The sequence below is a fragment of the Pelophylax lessonae genome (genome assembly GCF_965119305.1).
Source record: "Pelophylax lessonae genome assembly, chromosome: 1".
NCBI classification, from domain to species: Eukaryota; Metazoa; Chordata; class Amphibia; order Anura; family Ranidae; genus Pelophylax; species Pelophylax lessonae.
The window spans coordinates 232,232,498-232,251,430 of record NC_138768.1 but is presented as its reverse complement, the minus strand read 5'-3'; the positions used below and the strand labels follow the sequence as shown (position 1 = coordinate 232,251,430).

At 44.1% G+C, this 18,933-nt stretch overlaps 1 protein-coding gene across 1 annotated transcript in view; it reads left to right on the top strand.

Annotated features, from left to right (window-relative positions):
* Positions 1 to 489, top strand: part of KMT5A (lysine methyltransferase 5A) — a 44,850-nt gene extending 44,361 nt beyond the window's left edge. The window contains exon 9 of the mRNA XM_082275780.1: positions 128 to 489. Coding sequence (XP_082131906.1) covers positions 128 to 338 — 211 coding nt within the window. The 3' untranslated portion in view covers positions 339 to 489. The remainder of the gene's footprint in view (positions 1 to 127) is intronic.
* Positions 490 to 18,933: the final 18,444 nt, after the last annotated feature.

The window sequence follows — 18,933 nt, the reverse complement described above, 5'->3', positions numbered from 1 at the left end:
AAATGCTAACAGGGCAGTTTAGATGGGGGTGGATGGGAGGCAAGGGAGGGGGGTCATATTTAGCCTGGAATGGGGTTTTTCATTGCTTTAAAATTGTTCACTGCATACATGACTTGGTCTATTTCAGTGTTGATGCAACAAAAGAAACAAATCGTTTAGGAAGGCTTATAAATCACAGCAAGAGCGGAAATTGCCACACCAAACTACACGATATCAACAATGTACCTCACCTCATATTGATTGCATCGAAGGACATAAAAGCAGGAGAAGAACTCTTGTATGACTATGGAGATCGGAGCAAGTCATCCATTGAAGCACATCCTTGGCTTAAGCTTTGACCTGCATATGGATGGATTTTACCCGTTGCTTTTGTGAACTAATTTGGTTTTAGGCAGCCCCTTTTCCATTAGTGTTGCACATTTAACACTTAGATGCCGACAGCCTTTATCATAGTATTTTTATATTGATAGTTTCTGTGCTTACAAAGCATTTAGTTCTGTACACAAGGATGTTTTTGTCTTCAAGTGGTTCTGACAGGATCATTGCTTCAGACATCTTGTTGGGTAGTCTGATATTCAAAGCAATCACTTTGATATCATTTTAGCTGCAAGTGAAAGACTATTAGTAAATATCATTTCAGTACCAGTCTAGGGCAAACAGTAAATTTGTGTATGTGTATTTAAAGGGGAATTTAAGACCAAATTGCTTAAATGTATTCTTCCTGTTTTATCAACAAGCAGTTGTGGGCAACACAGCAGTAAGTGTATACAGTTAGGCCTAGTAAGTCCCCGTTCACACTGGGGAGACCTGTCAGGCGACCTGGTCGCCTGACAGATCGCCGTAGGTCGCTTGCCATAGAGAAGCTATGGACCCGTTCTAATAGGAGCGACACAAGTCGCTCTGACTTAGAAAAAGGGTCCGGAGCTTCTTTGGAGCGACCTGCATAGACTTCAATGTTATGAAGTCCGTGCCGGCCGCTCTGAGGTCGCCCCGGCAAGTCGGATCGCCCCAGTGTGAACGGGGCCTAAAACAACCAAGCATTTCCATATATTGACGTATATCCACAGCAACCAAAAAGCAGTTTATCTTTATCTTGGCTGCAGTAAAAAGATGGAAGATTTCTTTTGATATGCTGTAAGTTTTTGCTGTCTATATAGAGTAATTGTTGCCCTTTGTGCTCCTTTGCTTAACATAAACCTGAAAGGGGCTGCTGTTGCACACCATCCTCTGAAAATGCTAGTTGTCTGGTAGTTATGCTGATCTATTAGCTTTACTATTAGCCGTTCACCTCGAATAAATATGCAGATTTCAAAAGTCATGGCGCAGTATGATGTCTTCTACCTCCATACTTGCTATTGATAAGCGGTTAAGTCTGAAGAAAACAGGTCAACATGAAAACCAGTCAACTATTATTTTTAAGTAATTGAAGCCTATGGGGGAGATTTGCTAATGCTGAAGTGTACAAAGTCTGGGGCAGCTCTGCAGAGAAACCGATCCGCTTCCAGGTTTTATTTTCAAAGCATAATTGAAGAAGCTGAAGTTAGAGCCCTGGTTCATACCAATGTGATTTGTCATACAATTTGAGAGTTCAAAATCGCATGACAAGTCACAGCCCATTTGCAGCCAAGGAACCCTTGTGTCAAGTCGCAGCGACTTTAAAAAGGTTCCTGGACTGTTTTTTTAAAAGCCTACTAAACTAACTTTTAGGACAACAGCAGGCATTGGCAGAGAATGCTGGCTTCTTAAAAAAAAAAAAGGACTCCAATTCATGAACGCCCCACCTGCTACTTATCGCGTGACTGTGCCTAGGCTTTTAAATGGGTCACTTGGGTACCTTCACAATCGGGGAAGGGTGGAGAGTATCCCTGACCTCTAAATGGCTAAGCTATAGCTGAATTTAAAGTGGAAGTTCAGGTTCTTTGGCTGGTGATTGGTCATTTTTGTAAGGTTCGTTTGACAAGTTTAGGACTAGAAGTTTTCTTTAGTTCAAAATGATTTTTATTTTTAGGGAGCCACCTGCTTTTTAAAACTGCACGCAGGGGAAATCCAGGTATCATGGATAGATCTGGGAATAGCACTTTTAATACCCATAACAAAAGCATGTTTGTCTCCATCATCCCCCTGGAATCTTTACATGTTTAATACATCTATTGATCATCAGATAGCACCTGGTTTTGATGGCATTGCTTGACCATTGGGCTAGGCTAATAGTGGGAATTGGATGGGTTACTGTACCCGCATGACTATGGAAGCAGTAGGTTGACAGGTCATGGGAGCTCTCATTCAGCTTTCTATGTGGAAAGATGTAATATTCATTCAGTGCTGTGTATTTTCCCCTGTTTTACATTACCTATAAGGCATGTTTTTGTATTATAGCAAATACCTCTTGATATAGAAGGTTAAAGTCTGTGTGTGTCTTTTTTGTTGCGCGCCCAGCATGGCAGGCTATTAGATATTGGAAAATCATTGGAAACATTCATCTGCATGAAGTGCAAATTGAATGCAAATGTTCTTTGACCTGCTACACTTTTGTCCCCTTCTGATTAAAAACAAAATGTTAATGCCTTTTTAAGTGGATGACTATACAGTATTGTTGGAACAATGGAGGCAGCCCATATAGAAAATGTTGTGAATAGCTGCCAAATTAAGTTCCTCCTGTCTTCCCTCCAGAATTATAATTATGACTTTTTAAAGCTGAAATTTAAGTTATGGGCAATTTTTGCATAGTTCAGTTGGTCCAGCTTGTAGGTTTGCATGTGCCTTACCTGGCCAGTCTCATTTATTGGCAAATCCTAGCACATGGAGGATTTCCTTTATCTAAAAAGGCTAAATATATTTTAACCTTTTGTTAAATTCAGACCTTTCAACTGTCTGAATGTGGTGGTTGGAGAGATGAGGACCCCTAGTTTTAGGTAATGATGCCAACCAACCTGTCAGTGGCAGTCGCTTGTACAGCAAGGAGGGGAGACTAAACCCTGGAACTTCAAAGATCTAATTTTTATAAGGGGCTGCTAAGACATGGATGCTTTACACCTAGCCTGTCCATAACTTTTAAAAAATTATTTGTCTATAGGCTATCATTAAGTTGCTATTTTAAAGAGAACCTGCACTGGGAAATTATGGCAGCTGCCATTTTTTTGGGATATTAGTTGTGTGGCTGGCATACTGATCCAATTGCTTTAGTCATTTCTGAACAGAACCTGAAAGAAAGCAGCACTGCTTCAAGTGCTTTGATTTGGAACAGCAATGTAGATCAGCTGTTCTTAATCAAATTTTAAGTTTTTTTTTAGTTTGCTCTACCCCTGTTCACATCGGCGCAATTTGACATGTCCCAATCAGTGTGACGCCGCACCGATTTCCAAAAGTAGTTCCTGCACTACTTTTGATGACTTCGGGGGCAATTTCAATAGACATCTGTGCATGAACCCGCACAGATGTCATTCAAATCGCCCCCAAGCTTGCACTGAAATGCGGGTTTGAAATTGTGCAAGTTCAGCTGAGCTCGCACGTTTTCAAACCCGCGTTCACTGTGAACCTACCCTCTAGGTCAGTGACTCAAACTTATTGAAGCCAGCAACAGCCATGCAATTTCTACTTTTAGAAGACCATCAATGGCAGCCTGGGAACAGGCATCCTTTAAAATGCCTCCTAGGCCCTGGCTTATAAAATTTGAACCTTGCCACCTAGTGTTTCAGCTTCTAATGTTTTACTGAGTGCTGGAATATCAGGATAGTGTTTAAAAAAAAAAAAAGTGTACCTATTTTAATTGCCTTGATCTCTGCCATAGCAGGGCATGACTTCTGTATAAATGTATTTCTTATTTGGTTTGAGTAATCCAGCCTGCTGCAGTTACTGTAGAAGCCCAGATTGTTCTAGGTTTTTTAAATGCATTGTATAAAATATGAAAGATGTTTTTATATTCGGGAAAATAAGGATTGTGGAATAAATATTTATTAAGAAATGTGTGTACCTTTTTTTTTTTTTTTTTTTTTTTTTTTATTTCTTTGCAGTTTAACTAAAATTCAGTTTAAACCCTGCAAAAGATGTAGTAAAAAAATGCTGTAGTTTTAACCACTTCAGTACTGGGCACTTACTCTCCTCCTACCCAGGCCAACTTTCAGCTTTCAGCGCTGTCACACTTTGAATAACAATTGCGTGGTCCAGCAACACTGCCCATAAAAAAAAAAAAAAAAACTTCTTAATTTTTTTCACATAAATAGCTTTCTTATTGTTTGTATTTAACCACTTAAGCCCCGGAGGATTTAGCTACTCAAAGACCAGGGCCTATTTTGCGATTCGGCACTGCGTGACTTTAACGGACAATTGCGCGGTCGTGCGACGATGTACCCAAATGAAATTGACGTCCTTTTTTTCCCACAAACAGCTTTCTTTTGGTGGTATTTGATCACGTGCGATTTTTACTTTTTCCGCTATAAACAAAGAGCGACAATTTTGAAAAAATAACTTATTTTTCACATTATTTTTTTTTTTTTTTTTTTTTTAATATGAAATCCCCCCCCCCCCAAAAAAAAAAAAATGTAAAAATCAAAATAAGCGTATTTTGATTGGTTTGCTCAAGTTATTGCTTTTACTAACTACGGGAAAGATTTGTCGTTTTTTATTATTTTTTTTTTTTTTTTTTTTAAACTAGTAATGGCGGTGATCTGCGACTTTTTTTTTTTTTTTTGCTGGACTGCGACATTGCGGCGGACAGATCGGACCCTTGACTGACATTTTTGACACTTTTGGGGGTACTAGTGAAATTATTACAGTAATCAGTGCTATACATATGCACTGTTACTGTAAAAATGACACTGGCAGGGAAGGGGTCAACTCTATTTTTGATCAATGGGTTAAATGTATCCCTAGGGATGTGATTCTCAATGGGTTAAATGTATCCCTAGGGATGTGATTCTAACTGTGGGGGGGGCGTGGCTTGTGAGGTAAGCGCAGATCCTACATAGCAGTGTTGTCTCTGCAGTTACATCAGGGAGTATGACAGACGGCTGTGTTTACATGAGCTGTCTGCCCTCTCCAGCGGGAGATCGCGAGTGGCTGGCGGACATCGGAGCTACCGGTCACTCGCGCGGGGATGTCAGGGAACAAGCGGGGGCGGGAGCGTGCGCTAGGCCCCCTAGAGGCTCGTGGGCGAGTGACGTATCGGTACATCACTTTGCCCGGGGGGGGGGGGCAGTCGGCAAGTGGTTAATTACCACTGAGTTTTTTTTTTTTTTTTTTTTGTAAATAAAAAAAGACTGAAAAAAAAATTTGAAAAAAACAAACCCAGTGTTTTCTTCGTGTCTGTTAGTAACCTTTTCTTCATCAATTTAGGTCAAAATGCTTTCTAATACATTTCTTTAGTAAAAATAACCAAAATATGTGTATATTATCTAGTCTGTAGGTAGGTGTGTGTAATAAATATATATCCTATAAAACCCCTCACATTTTTGTAAACCTTTCATGTGACAACACTGAAGAAATGACACTTTGCTTCAATGTAAAGTAGTGAGTGCACAGCTTGTAAAATAGTGTAAATTTGCTGTCCTCTTAAAATAACTTAACACACAGCTATTTAAAGTCTAAACCGCTGGTAAGATAAATGAGTACACCCCTAAGTGGAAATGTCCAAATAGGGCCCTATTATCTATTTTCCCTCCCTGGTGTGATGTGACGCATTAGTGTTACTAGGGCTCAGATGTGAATAGGGAGCAGGTGTGTTAAATTTGGTGTTATCGCTCTCACGCTCTCATTTTGGTCACTGGAAGTTCAACATGGCACCTCATTGCAAAAAAGAATTGTTTCTCTACATAAAGATGGCCTAGGCTATAAGAAGATTGCCAAGACACTGAAACTGAACTGCCACATGGTAGCCAAGACCATACAGCGGTTTAACAGCACAGGTTCCACAGAATAGGCCTCGCCATGGTCGACCAAAGAGGTTGAACGCACGTGCTCCGCATCATATGCAGAGGTTGTCTTTGGGAAAAAAGACATATGAGTGCTGCCAGCATTGTTGCAGAAGTTGAAGGGGTGGTGGTCAGTCTGTCGGTGCATAGACCATACGCAGCACACTGCATCACATTGATCTGCATGGCTGTCTTCCCAGAAGGAAGCCTCTTCTAAAGAGGATGCACAAGAAAGTCCGCAAACAATTTTCTGAAGACCAGCAGACTTAAGGACACGGATTACTGGAACCATGTCCTGTGGTCTGAGACTAAGATGATAAACTTTTTTGGTTCAGATGGTGTCAAGCGTGTGTGGCAGCAACCAGGTGAGGAGTACAAAGAAAAGTGTGTTGCCTACAGTCAAGCATGGTGGTGGGAGTGTCATAGTCTGGGGTGGCATGAGTGTTGTCGGCACTGGGGAGCTACAGTTCATTGAGGGAACTGTGAATTGCCAGCATGTACTGTGACATACTGAAGCAGAGCATGATCCCCTTCCTCCGGAGACTGGGCTGCAGGGCAGTATTCCAACGTACCGACCCCAAACCCACCTCAAAGACGACCACAGCCTTGCTAAAGAAGCTTACTGGCCAAGCATGTCTCCAGACGTAAACACTATCGAGCATCTGTGGGACATCCTCAAGCAGGAGGTGGAGGAGTGCAAGGTCTCCAACATCCACCAGCTCCGTGATGTCATCATGGAGGATTGGAAGAGGACTCCAGTAGCAACCTGTGAAGCGCTGGTGAACTCCATGCCCAGGAGGGTTAAGGTGGTGCTGGAAAATAATGGTGGCCACACAATATTGACACTTTGGGCCCAATTTGGACATTTTCACTTAGGAGCGTACTCCCTTTTTGTTGCCAGCGGTTTAGACATGAATGGCTATGTTGTTGTTTTGAGGGTACAACACTGTTATACAAGCTGTACACTCACTACTTTACATTGTAGAAAAGTGTAATTTCTTCAGTGTTGTCACATGAAAAAACCCAGAAATTGGGGTCCTAAGACTTTTCATGATAATGTGAATGACCAATGGTGGCGCATCAAGCACGTGCTAGTAGTACCTAAGCGCTTTAAACGCCGTTATCCCCTTTGCGGAGACTTTCTCCAACCGTTGGACGGTACCAGGTTGAACAAATCTACTATAGTGCCTGTGGAAGATTCCCCCGGTCTTTCCCGCCATCTTCATGTGTTGGCGGGTTCAATTCTAAAGCTGGTTTTTGTCTGTTTTAGTATCAGACAGTTACGGAAGGATTAAGGTTCTGAAAGTGAACTTTGACCCTGACATAGTCCCTCTGAGCTTTTGGAACTTATGGACCAAATGGCTCAGGCCCTGGTGTTCCGGTTTGATGCGTCCTGAGATGCGGCTCCCCAGGTGGCCAGATTTTTGGCTGTGGGGATTGCCCTACGGCGCATGGTTTGGCTGAAGATCTGGTCAGCTGAACAGGCTTCCAAGAAAGCCCTGACCAATCTTTTTCTGGGAGAGCGTTTGGTGACTCGCTGGATGAGTTGACCAAAGATCTGACTGGTGGGAAGAGTACTCTTCTTCTAAGCGGGGGCCTTCCTTTACCGCTCATGGGTGTTTTTTTTCTTTTTTTTTTTTTTTTTTTTTTTTTTTCAGAGCTTCTGGAGGGACTAAGAAGCACTGGGGCAAACCCAAGGCCAGTCAGCCCAGTTCCGCAGACAAGTCCTCTTCAGCATGAAGGGACGCTCTCATCCGCTTCTGGGGTGGGTGGATGTCTGCGCTTCTTTTGGGAACTCTGGACTTCCTTCCTTCATGACAAATGTGTTCGCGAACTGATTTGTTCCGGGTACACGATCAAATTTTGGTCCCGGCCGGGGAACAGGTTCTTCCAGGCAAATCTTCACCTGTCCCCGGAGCGTTTGAAAGATCTCTGGGAGGCTGTACAGGATCTCCTGGCTCAAGTAGTGATTGCGACCGGTTCCTCCGCAGGAATGCTCTCAACAAGGTTTCTATTCAAACCTGTTTATGGTGCCCAGAAAGGAGGGCACAGTTTGTCCAATCCTGGATCTCAAGGCTCTGAACCGCTTTGTGTGGGTACAGATGTTTCGAATGGAGTCCATTCGGTCGGTGGTGGCATCCCTAAATCGGGGAGATTTTCTGGCTTCCATTGATATCAAAGATGCATACCTGCATGTTCCCATATTCGAGGGACATCAGCGGTTCTTCTGCTTTGCAGTGGAAGAGGAGCATTTTCAATTTGTGGCGTTACCCTTTGGTTTTGCCTCTGCTCCCAGATTTTTTACCAAGGTCCTGGCCTTGTTACGTCAGAGAGGTTATTTTAATTTTGGGATATCTTGATGATCTCCTGTGGCAAGCAGACTCATTCGGATCTGTTACAGTTCAGACCCTTCAAGAATTCGGGTGGACAAAAAGACTACTGACGCCATCCGTACGGGTCATTTATCTGGGGCTGACTCTCGACTCTGCCCTGGCGAGGGTCTTTCTCCCCTTGGACAAGCTTTAGAGGTTGCAAAGGGCTATCAGGTTGCTGATGGAAACTGATCGGTTTTCCTTGCAGGCTTGCATGAGGGCCCTGGGCCTGATGGTATTGACCTTTTGAGGCTGTCCCTTTTTTTTTTTTAACAGTCTCACTTGAGGCCTTTGCAAAAAGAGATTCTGGCGAGATGGAACAGGGACCCTTATCATTGGACCAAAAGATTCACTTGAGCCATCTTACAAAGTTGGCTCTATCCTGGTGACTACAGTCACCTACCTTGTGTCAGGGTTAAAGTCCTTCCTGCTGCTGTTCTGGACGGTGGTCACCACGGACACCAGCCTGTCAGGCTGGGGTGGAGTGTTGGGGAAGCTCTGTCCCCAGGGGACTTGGTCGACAGTCTTCCTTGCCGATCAATATTCTGGAGCTCAGAGCGATCAAGCTTTGCCTGTTTCACTGGACGTTTTGGATTCAATCGGACAATGCTGTGGCTTTAATCAATCATCAAGGGGGCACCAAGATTGTCCTGGAGGCCGAGATTCTGGTATGGGCGGAAGACCATGTTCTTGCTCTTTCCGCAGTCCACGTTCCGGCTGTGGAAAATTGGCAAGCGGATTACCTGAGTCGTTGGGTACTGGATCCAGGGGAATGGTCCCTTCATCCGGAGGTTTTTCATCGCCTGTGTGTCCGGTGGGGGACTCAAATGGATCTGTTTTGCGTCTCCCCTCAACAGAAAAGTCCAGCGGTTTGTGGCCAGGTCTTGAGATCCTCTGGCCGACGCCACAGACTCCTTGGTGCCAGTATTGGATGATTTATGCCTTTTCTCCACTCGTACTCCTGCCAAGGTTTCTTTGCCAGGTGGTGGTGGAAGGCATTCTGGTGGCATCAGACTGGCCTCAACGGTCTTTGTATGCAGACCTGGTAAAGCTGGTCGTAGATCCTCTGTGGAGACTCCCTCTGTGGGAAGATCCGCTGTCTGAGGGACGGATCTTCCATCCTACTTTACGGTTGCTGGCTTTAATGGCTTGGCTGTTGAAAGCCAAGTGTTGAGAGTTAGAGGTCTTGGTGACTCTGATTCCTACACTGTTGAAGGCTAGGACGCCATCTTCGCGGAAGATATATCCCCGTACATTTCATGGTGTGAATCGCTGCAGCTGCACCATCGCTTGTTTTCTAGCTAGTGTTTGCCCCTTTTACAGAAAGGGGTTGAGGAGCGGTTGGCTTTAGGCACTATCAAGGGCCAAGTGCCATGGCTATTTATTTCCAACATCCATTGGCCACTAATGCCCTGATTCACACTTTTATTCCGTGTGCGTCATCTGGCTCCTCCGAGGAAATCCCTGTTGCCTCTGTGGGATCTCAATCTAGTTTTGTCTGTCCTTCAAAAACCTCCTTTTGAGAACATTAGGGAGATTACTTTGCTATCTTTGTCACAGAAGGTTGCCTTTTTTGGTGGCCATTACTTCTGCTTACAGATTTGTTTTTTGTCTGTCTGTGTCTGTCGCTGTCCTGTCGTTCGCCTTATTTGGTGGTCCACTGAGATAAAGTGGTACTCTGACCTAGTCAGTCTTTCCTCCCTAAGGTGGTGTTGAATTTTCATCTTAAGGAAGGCAACACAATGTCTTCATTATGTCCTAAGCAATTTGCCTTTCACTCTTTTGGATGTGGTTCGGGCAATAAGAGTTTCTGACAGTAACTGAGTCCTTTTGGAAATTGGACGCTCTCTCTTTGTCCTTCCTGACGGACCTCGGAAAGGTTTGGCTGCGTCTGCTGCGACCATATCCAGCTGGATCAGGCAGACGGTTGTTGAGGCTTTATTTAATCAAGGGTCAGGTTCCTCCTTTACATGTGAAGGCGCATTCTACTGGAGCGCGGAGTGCCTCTTGGGCTTTTTGCCATCAGGCCTCTGTAGTGCAAGTTTGTAAGGCGGCAACTTGGTCGCCTGTGCATACTTGCCAACAAATCTACCTTGTAGAATTATTATTTTTTTTTTTATCTTCGGATGCCTCTTTTGGCAGAAAGGTTTTGCAGGCTGCTGTTTCTTAAGAGAATATTTTTTCTCTTGGGGGGTTTTTTTTTGCCTGGGTGAGCTCTTGTTTTGGTTGTGCTTATGTTCCCAGTTGGCTACGTTTTTAGCCTTTGGAGTTTACGTTACTTTCTTCCCACCCATCATGCCTACACTACTTTGGGATGTTCCAATGGCTAATGAAGATGAATGCTGCGTCTGTCATGTTCCAATGGCTAATGAAGATGAATGCTGCGTCTGTCAATGGACAAAACTGAATTTTTTTTTTTGTGTAAGAACTTACTGTAAAATCTGTTTCTCGGAATTCCATTGATAGATGCAGCACCCACCCCTCTGATATGGGAATGGTTTGTGTCTCCTCTTTACAACAAAACTGGTTTGCTGCAGTAGAGGGTGTGTGGGTTATGTCTGAGGACTGACCATTTTTTTTTTTTCCTGCCTTGAACTACTCGTGCAGGGGGCAGCATAACCCAATGGCTAATGAAGGTGGAGGCTGCGTCTGTCAATGGACTTAAGAGAAATGGATTTTACGGTAAGTTTTTTTACAAAAATCCATTTTTTTTTTTTTTTTAAAAAGTTCCCTTTTAAAATATAAAAGACAAGCTAAGACCCGGCTGGGAACTAGGTTCTACTCTTAAACTAGGCAGAAACAAACTGAGGTGTGAGAGTGCCTGCAATGGTCAAGAAGATATGGAGCTGTGTCTGTCAATGAACGATAAGAGAAAAACCACTGTGAATAAAGTGGAAATAGTGTTCAAAATGTGAATAAATCCAGTATGTATACGTGTGTGTATGTATGTATATATATATATATATATATATATATATATATATATATACATACATACATACACAGTGGGTACGGAAAGTATTTAGACCCCCTTAAATTTTTCACTCTGTTATGTTGCAGCCATTTGCTAAAATCATTTAAGTTCATTCTTCTTCCTCATGAATGTACACATAGCACCCCATACTGACAGAAAAACACAGAATTGTTGACATTGTTGCAGATTTATTAAAAAAGAAAAACTGAAATATCACATGGTCCTAAGTATTCAGAGCCTTTGCTCAGTATTTAGTAGAAGCCCCCTTTTGATGTAATACAGCCAGGAGTCTTTTTGGGAAAGATGCAACAAGTCTTTCACACCTGGATTTGGGGATCCTCTGCCATTCCTCCTTGCAGATCCTCTCCAGTTCTGTCAGGTTGGATGGTAAACGTTGGTGGACAGCCATTTTTAGGTCTCTCCAGAGATGCTCAATTGGGTTTAAGTCAGGGCTCTGGCTGGGCCATTCAAGAACAGTCACGGAGTTGTGAAGCCACTCCTTCGTTATTTTAGCTGTGTGCTTAGGGTCATTGTCTTGTTGGAAGGTAAACCTTTGGCCCAGTCTGAGGTCCAGAGCACTCTGGAGAAGGTTTTTGTCCAGGATATCCCTGTACTTGGCCGCATTCATCTTTCCCTCCATTGCAACCAGTCGTCCTGTCCCTGCAGCTGAAAAACACCCCCACAGCATGATACTGCCACCACCATGCTTCACTGTTGGGACTGTATTGGACAGGTGATGAGCAGTGCCTGGTTTTCTCCACACATACCGCTTAGAATTAAGGCCAAAAAGTTCTATTTTGGTCTCATCAGACCAGAGAATCTTATTTCTCACCATCTTGGAGTCCTTCAGGTGTTTTTTTTAGCAAACTCCATGCGGGCTTTCATGTGTCTTACACTGAGGAGAGGCTTCCGTCGGGCCACTCTGCCATAAAGACCCGACTGGTGGAGGGCTGCAGTGATGGTTGACTTTCTACAACTTTCTCCCTTCTCCTGACTGCATCTCTGGAGCTCAGCCACAGTGATCTTTGGGTTCTTCTTTACCTCTCTCACCAAGGCTCTTCTCCCCTGATAGCTCAGTTTGGAAGGGTTCTGGTCGTCCCAAACGTCTTCCATTTGAGGATTATGGAGGCCACTGTGCTCTTAGGAACCTTAAGTGCAGCAGAAATCTCTTTGTAACCTTGGCCAGATCTGTGCCTTGCCACAATTCTGTCTCTGAGCTCTTCAGGCAGTTCCTTTGACCTCATGATTCTCATTTGCTCTGACATGCATTGTGATCTGGAAGGTCTTATATAGACAGGTGTGTGGCTTTCCTAATCAAGTCCAATCAGTATAATCAAACACAGCTGGACTCAAATGAAGGTGTAGAACCATCTCAAGGATGATCAGAAGAAATGGAAAGCACCTGAGTTAAATATATGAGTGTCACAGCAAAGGGTCTGAATACTTAGGACCATGTGATATTTCAGTTTTTCTTTTTTTAATAAATCTGCAACAATTCTGTGTTTTTCTGTCAGTATGGGGTGCTATGTGTACATTCATGAGGAAGAAGAATGAACTTAAATGATTTTAGCAAATGGCTGCAATATAACAAAGAGTGAAAAATTTAAGGGGGTCTGAATACTTTCCGTACCCACTGTGTGTGTGTATATGTGTGTGTGTGTATATATATAATATATATATATATATATATATATATATATATATATATATATATATATATATATATATATTACACACACACACATGCACGATCCTCTGTGCAAGTCTTTCTTCCACAAACTCACACAAAGTAGCTAACCAGAAGCCTAGACCCCCATAAATAAAAGGAGTACAATGGGTCTCCAAAAATTTGGTCCAAAGCATTATTCAGCGATTACATAATTCATCACATGTCTCATGAAGGGGTCCTGCAAGACTCTGAAACGTTGCTGTTTGCTGTCACAATGTGATCGCTGAATAAAACTTTAGACACATTTTTGTGAAACCCAGGCTGTGCTGGTGACATTCCTCATTCTGATTGCTCACAGGTCCAGCCAATAGCCACTTTGGCATCCACTTTCACAGGAACGTGCAGTTGGGAAGATTGCGTTGGAACCCTAAATCAAAGGGTCTTAATGCGCTTGATCTTTTAGGTAGAAACCAGGCAATTCAGATGTAACTGTGGTAAAATATGAATGTGTTTATTTAACCACTTTACCACTAGAGCATTTTGCTGTCTTATGTCTGGGCCACGTTTTGTGATTCGGCGCTGTGCGACTTTAACTGACAATTGCGTGGTTGTGCAGCGCCGTACCCAAACGAAATTGACGTCCTTTTTTTCCCCACAAATAGAGCTTTCTTTTGGTGGTATTTGATCACCTGTGCGATATTTACTTTTTGCGCTATAAACAAAAAAAAGAGCGTTTATTTTGAAAAAATAATATTTTTCACATTTTTTTTATATGAAATTCCCCCCAAAAAAGATGTAAAAGCCAATTTTTTTTAAATTTTTGGCCAATTTGTTTTCTGCTACCCATGTTTGGTAAAAAAAAATCGCAATAAGCGTATTTTGATTGGTTTGCGCAAAAGTTATTGCGTTTACTAACAAAGGGAAAGATTTTTGTCATTTTTGGTGTTTTTTTTTTTAACGAGTAATGGCGGCGATCTGCGATTTTTTTTTTTTTTTTTTTTTTTTTTTTTTGCGGGATTGCGGCAGACAGATCGGACCCTTGACTGACATTTTTGACACTTTTGGGGGTACCAGTGACATTACTGCAGTAATCAGTGCTATAAATATGCACTGTTACTGTAAAAATGACACTGGCAGGGAAGGGGTTAACTTTATTGGAGAGGGAGGGGTTAATGTATGCCTGGTGCTTACTGACGTGTGTGTGGGGGGAGGTGACTGTGTGAGACAGGGACAGATCGGATGTCCAGCTATGCTGAACACTCCGATCTGTCATTCCCTGTCACTGAGGAGATCTGCCCGCTTGTGTTTACACAGGCGGGCGGATCTCCACACTAGATCCCAGACGATCGGGGCAGAGCAGCTGCTCCTCCCCTGGCCCGACTCCCGCTGTGAATGAAAACAGCGGGAGCGCGCCTCCGGCGGCGCGCGAGCGCCGCCTACAGGGGAGGAGTCTAGGGCGACGTAGGTCTACATCGTCAGACGGGAACGAGCCACTTTGCCGCAGTACTATTCCAGTACTCAGCGGTAAAGTGGTTAAAAAGAAGTTAAGGTACTCAGAAGACACAGTATTGGGAAAGGCACATCAAACAAGCAGTGCTTCACTCTGGCTGCCGAGTGAGCATGATGATGTCACAACTGATGTCAAGAGGCAAAGGCACAATACTATATTGAAGCATATTCGCTTATGTTAGACACGAGAATAGAATCAGAATACTTTATTAATCCCAAAGGGAAATTATTGCAAAATAATGTGGATATTTATAAACCGATCCACTTCTGATTTCCGTATATCTCCTCCTGCGGAGTGGCGCTACCTTGGGCTCTACTTTTTCTTCTGTGCTTAATCAAATCAAACCTCACCAATCCCACTTTGCAATCAATAGCTTGGAATTCTGTGAGTATGAATACATTATTATTCCAGGCCAGGCCCACCCCAAAACCCTCCAGGGGTGGAGGGGGGAACAGCTACTTTCCACACCAGGAACAGGGTGGGCACCACTCCGGACAGACCAACGCTCCATCGGAATGTGGGTGCTGTCGGCCATGAGTAACGTTGTGACTCAGGCTGAAGTCAGGTCGTATGCGCCCACGTGAGCCGTTTAACTCGCAAGCAAGCCCCCGTGCAGTAGGGCTATGTTGCGGCCGACCTAGCGCGGAGCGGAGGTCTGCGCGCGCTCGCTGGCCAGACTGGGGAGACCCTCTGGATCTAGATTATCCAGTCCGTCGCCCAGTCTTCTAGTTAATTGTAGATTCTCACAGGAACAAAATAACAAAGAGGAAAAAATTCAATATAAAAAAAAAAAAAATGGTCAGGACCAGAGATCCCAGCAAGGAACTAGGTCCTTACTCCTGACTAGGTGGTAAACAAAGGAGTGCCTATAGCTGAGAGTGGGAGTATACCCCCTGGGACTGCCCCATAGACGTAGTCAAATTCTTTCCTGTCTAGCCTTCTACTCCAGTAGGGGGTAGCATAAACCCACGTAGTCATGAAGATGAAGAACTGTGTCCGTCAATGAAAGAGAATAGTTTGCTTTTAGGTTGAATACTGCTTTAAAGTGATTCCTGGAGTGCTCGCTATGCTGATCAACAATTGGGCATTTTCAATTTTTTTCGGGGGTCCCTTACCTTATTTTCAGGGCATTTTTTATTGTACTTCCTCCTTCTCCCCCCTCTGTGGCCATGGCTACCAACATCACTTCCACCTTTGCATTGCATCCTGGGAGCTGTTTGTCATCACTCCCAGGAGGCTGGAATCAGGAAGAACTCCCAGAACACTCCCTGGAATCCGGAAGAAGGACACAGCAGATTACACTGTTGCTTCAGATGCCCACATCCAAGATGGCCGCGCTCAGACAGCATTTTTAAAAGTAAGATTTTAACTAAAATCCAATAATGTACACCTTGTAAGTAGAATAGCAGTTCTGTAAAGAGCGATGGATTAGTATTCTAGGGGTATTTTTAGTTAAAAAAGGTATTTGAGGACGGAACTCTGCTTTAAATAGTACTGTAGTGTCTCCATTCTTGAGGGTAACTCGGTACCTGAAAAAGTCAAATTTTCCTTTCTTTGCTCTTTGAGTGTACATAATTGCTAAAAGGGTTGTGATGTTTAGAAAACCATTATTCGAATCTTAATTTAAAAATATACTTCGGTGCAGCATATCAGTGTACTTTCTGTTGGTATGGTTGAGTTTTGAATTGAGAATTTGAGTTTTCTTTTACTTTCACTTTCAATGATAATGGTAAACAGGACAAATAGAGGGAGTGAATCTCCATCACAGGCAGGGGCAGACTGACAACTCATGGGGCCCTCGGGAAATAGGAGATCATGGGGCCCCCTGCGTCTCCACCCACACTCACACAAAGGGAAATAACTGGAACCAATCTTTTGTGTCTCTCATAGCATCAGCTAGAGCAGGAGAGGTTAACTTTCAGCTGCTGCAGTGAGAGGCACAAAAGTTTGGTTCCAGTTTTTCCCCCACCTGCTGCACTGATCACCTGCTCTAGCCCCACATAGTCCCCCTGTTGTGGTGGGGGTGAGAACTGCAAAGGTCCCCCTTGCACTAGGGGCCCCTGGTCCCAAAAACAAAGTATTGTGGCGTTTTAGCGCGTCACGGCGAATAATGGGTGTGGCCAGATTGCGAATGGACGGGGCTTATGGGACATAGTTAACCACTTAAGCCCTGGAAGATTTTACCCCCTTCCTGACCAGGGGGTATTTTGCGATTCAGCACTGCGTGACTTTAATGGACAATTGCACGGTCGTGCGACGCTGTACCTAAACGAATTTGACATCCTTTTTTTTTACCACAAACAGAGCTTTCTTTTGGTGGTATTTGATCACCTGTGCGATTTTTTTTTTTTTTTGATCATGCGCTATAAACAATAAAAGAGCAACAATTTTGCAAAAATAACAATATTTTTCACATTTTCATATGAAATTCCCCCCCCCCCCCCCCCCCAAAAAAAATGTAAAAATCAAAATTTTTTTACATTTTTGGCCAATTTTTCTGCTACCTATGTTTGGTAAAAAAAAAAATCACAATAAGCGTATTTTGATTGGTTTGCGCAAAAGTTATTGCGTTTACTAAGGGTACGTCGGGTACGAGCGGGGGCGGGAGCGCGCCTCCGGCGGCGCGCGCTCGCCCCCTATTCGCTCACAGGCTAGTGACGTACCAGTACGTCACTTTACCTGGGAGGGGCTGACCGCCACCGTATATAGTCGGGCAGCGGTCGGCAAGTGGTTAAACAAAGCCCAGGCTCACCTGTACCTGTAAATGTGCTTTGATTGTTGTGCCACAAGCAAGAGTCCCACAGACACAAATAAACCTCAGCACAATCAGTAAAAAAATGACTGTCTATACTAGGGCTGGGCGATTTTGCCTAAAAAAAAATCTTCGATTTTTAAAGAAAAATTCGAGTTTAGATTCGATTTTCGATTTTTTTTCCAATGCACTTAAAAAATGACTGCAGAGTCTGGAGGGAGGACTGAGGAGGAGAAGCGCTGTATAGGTGTGTCTGACTCTTGACGGACCACCGCCGCGCCTGGATGTTGTGACGTCAGCTGCGGGCGGTGCGTCTGTACAGGGGCTGCGCTGTGATAGGTACAGTGACAGTCCAGAGAACGAGTCCACAGTAACCGGCCACCTTTTTTAGTTTGACTTGTTTGAAAGTAACTATTTTTTTTTTCAAAAATTTGAGTTTTTTCTGCCTTGTGCAGCCAGCCCCTGCGTAACTACACACACCCTGGGCTCCAGTCCAGCCAGCTCCTAGTCCACAGGAACAGAACTCCAGTCCCCAGTAACGTTTGGTTTGAAACGTTTTTTTTTTTTAAACTCGAGTTTTTTGTACAATACTAGCCACCGAACTCCCCACCGCCGCGCCTGGATGTGACGTCAGCTGCAGGGCGGGCGGTGCGTCTGTACAGGCCGGGGCCGCGGCGCGCTGTGATACATTTAATGATTTATTGTTTTAATCTGATGTGTATCAGGATTTATCTGATTGGCAGAGAATCACATGACCCATAGACCTGGTCAGAGATTGTCTGATCTGCAGATTGAACACAACCTCGTGTACTGCCCCTGACACCTCTGTACATCACCAAAGAGGACACACTTGTCTGACTGACTGTTAAAGTGAAATGCCTCCAAAGTCAGAATTGTCATGGTCGGTGGACTTTTTATTTGTAATTTAACAAGAAGAATTGTTGTCAATGTACATGGGCCTTGGCTTCAGTCCTCCTGTGTCATCAATGGGGTCACAATATTACATGTAATACTAGAGGGGGCGGCTGGGGACCACTGGTGCAGTAGAGGGGGCAGGGCGGCCGACGCTGTAGATGGGTCACGGCCTGGGGGGGGGGGGCGGCCGACGCTGTAGATGGGTCACGGCCTGGGGGGGGGGCTGTACCGCTGTGATAGGTACAGTCTCCCCGGCCTGGATGTGACGACAGCTGCGGCGCGCGGTATCACAGCGTGCCGCAGCCCCGGCCTGTACAGACGCACCGCCCGCCCCGCAGCTGATGTCACATCCAGGCCGGGGAGACTGTACCTATCGCAGTGCGCCGCAGCCCTGGCCTGTACAGACGCACCGCCCGCCCCGCAGCTGACGTCACATCCAGGCACGGCGGTGGGGAGTTTGGTGCCTAGTATTGTACAAAAAACTCGAGTTTATAAAAAAAAAACACGTTTCAAACCAAAAAATCGATAAATCGATTTATCGCCCAGCCCTAGTCTATACAGAACAATCTCTATAGAGCAAGGATTCACTATATATAACAAGGACCATCTCTAAAGAACAAAGACTGTCTTTACATACCAATCTTTATAGAACAATGGCTTTCTGTATATAACCTGGGCCATCTACAGAACAAGGACTGTCTCTATATAACAGGGGCCCTCTCTACAGAACAAGGACTGTCTCTATATAACAGGGGCCGTCTCTATGGAACAAGGGCTAGCTCTATATAACCTGGACTGTCTCTATATAACCTGGACTGTCTTCACAGAACAAGAA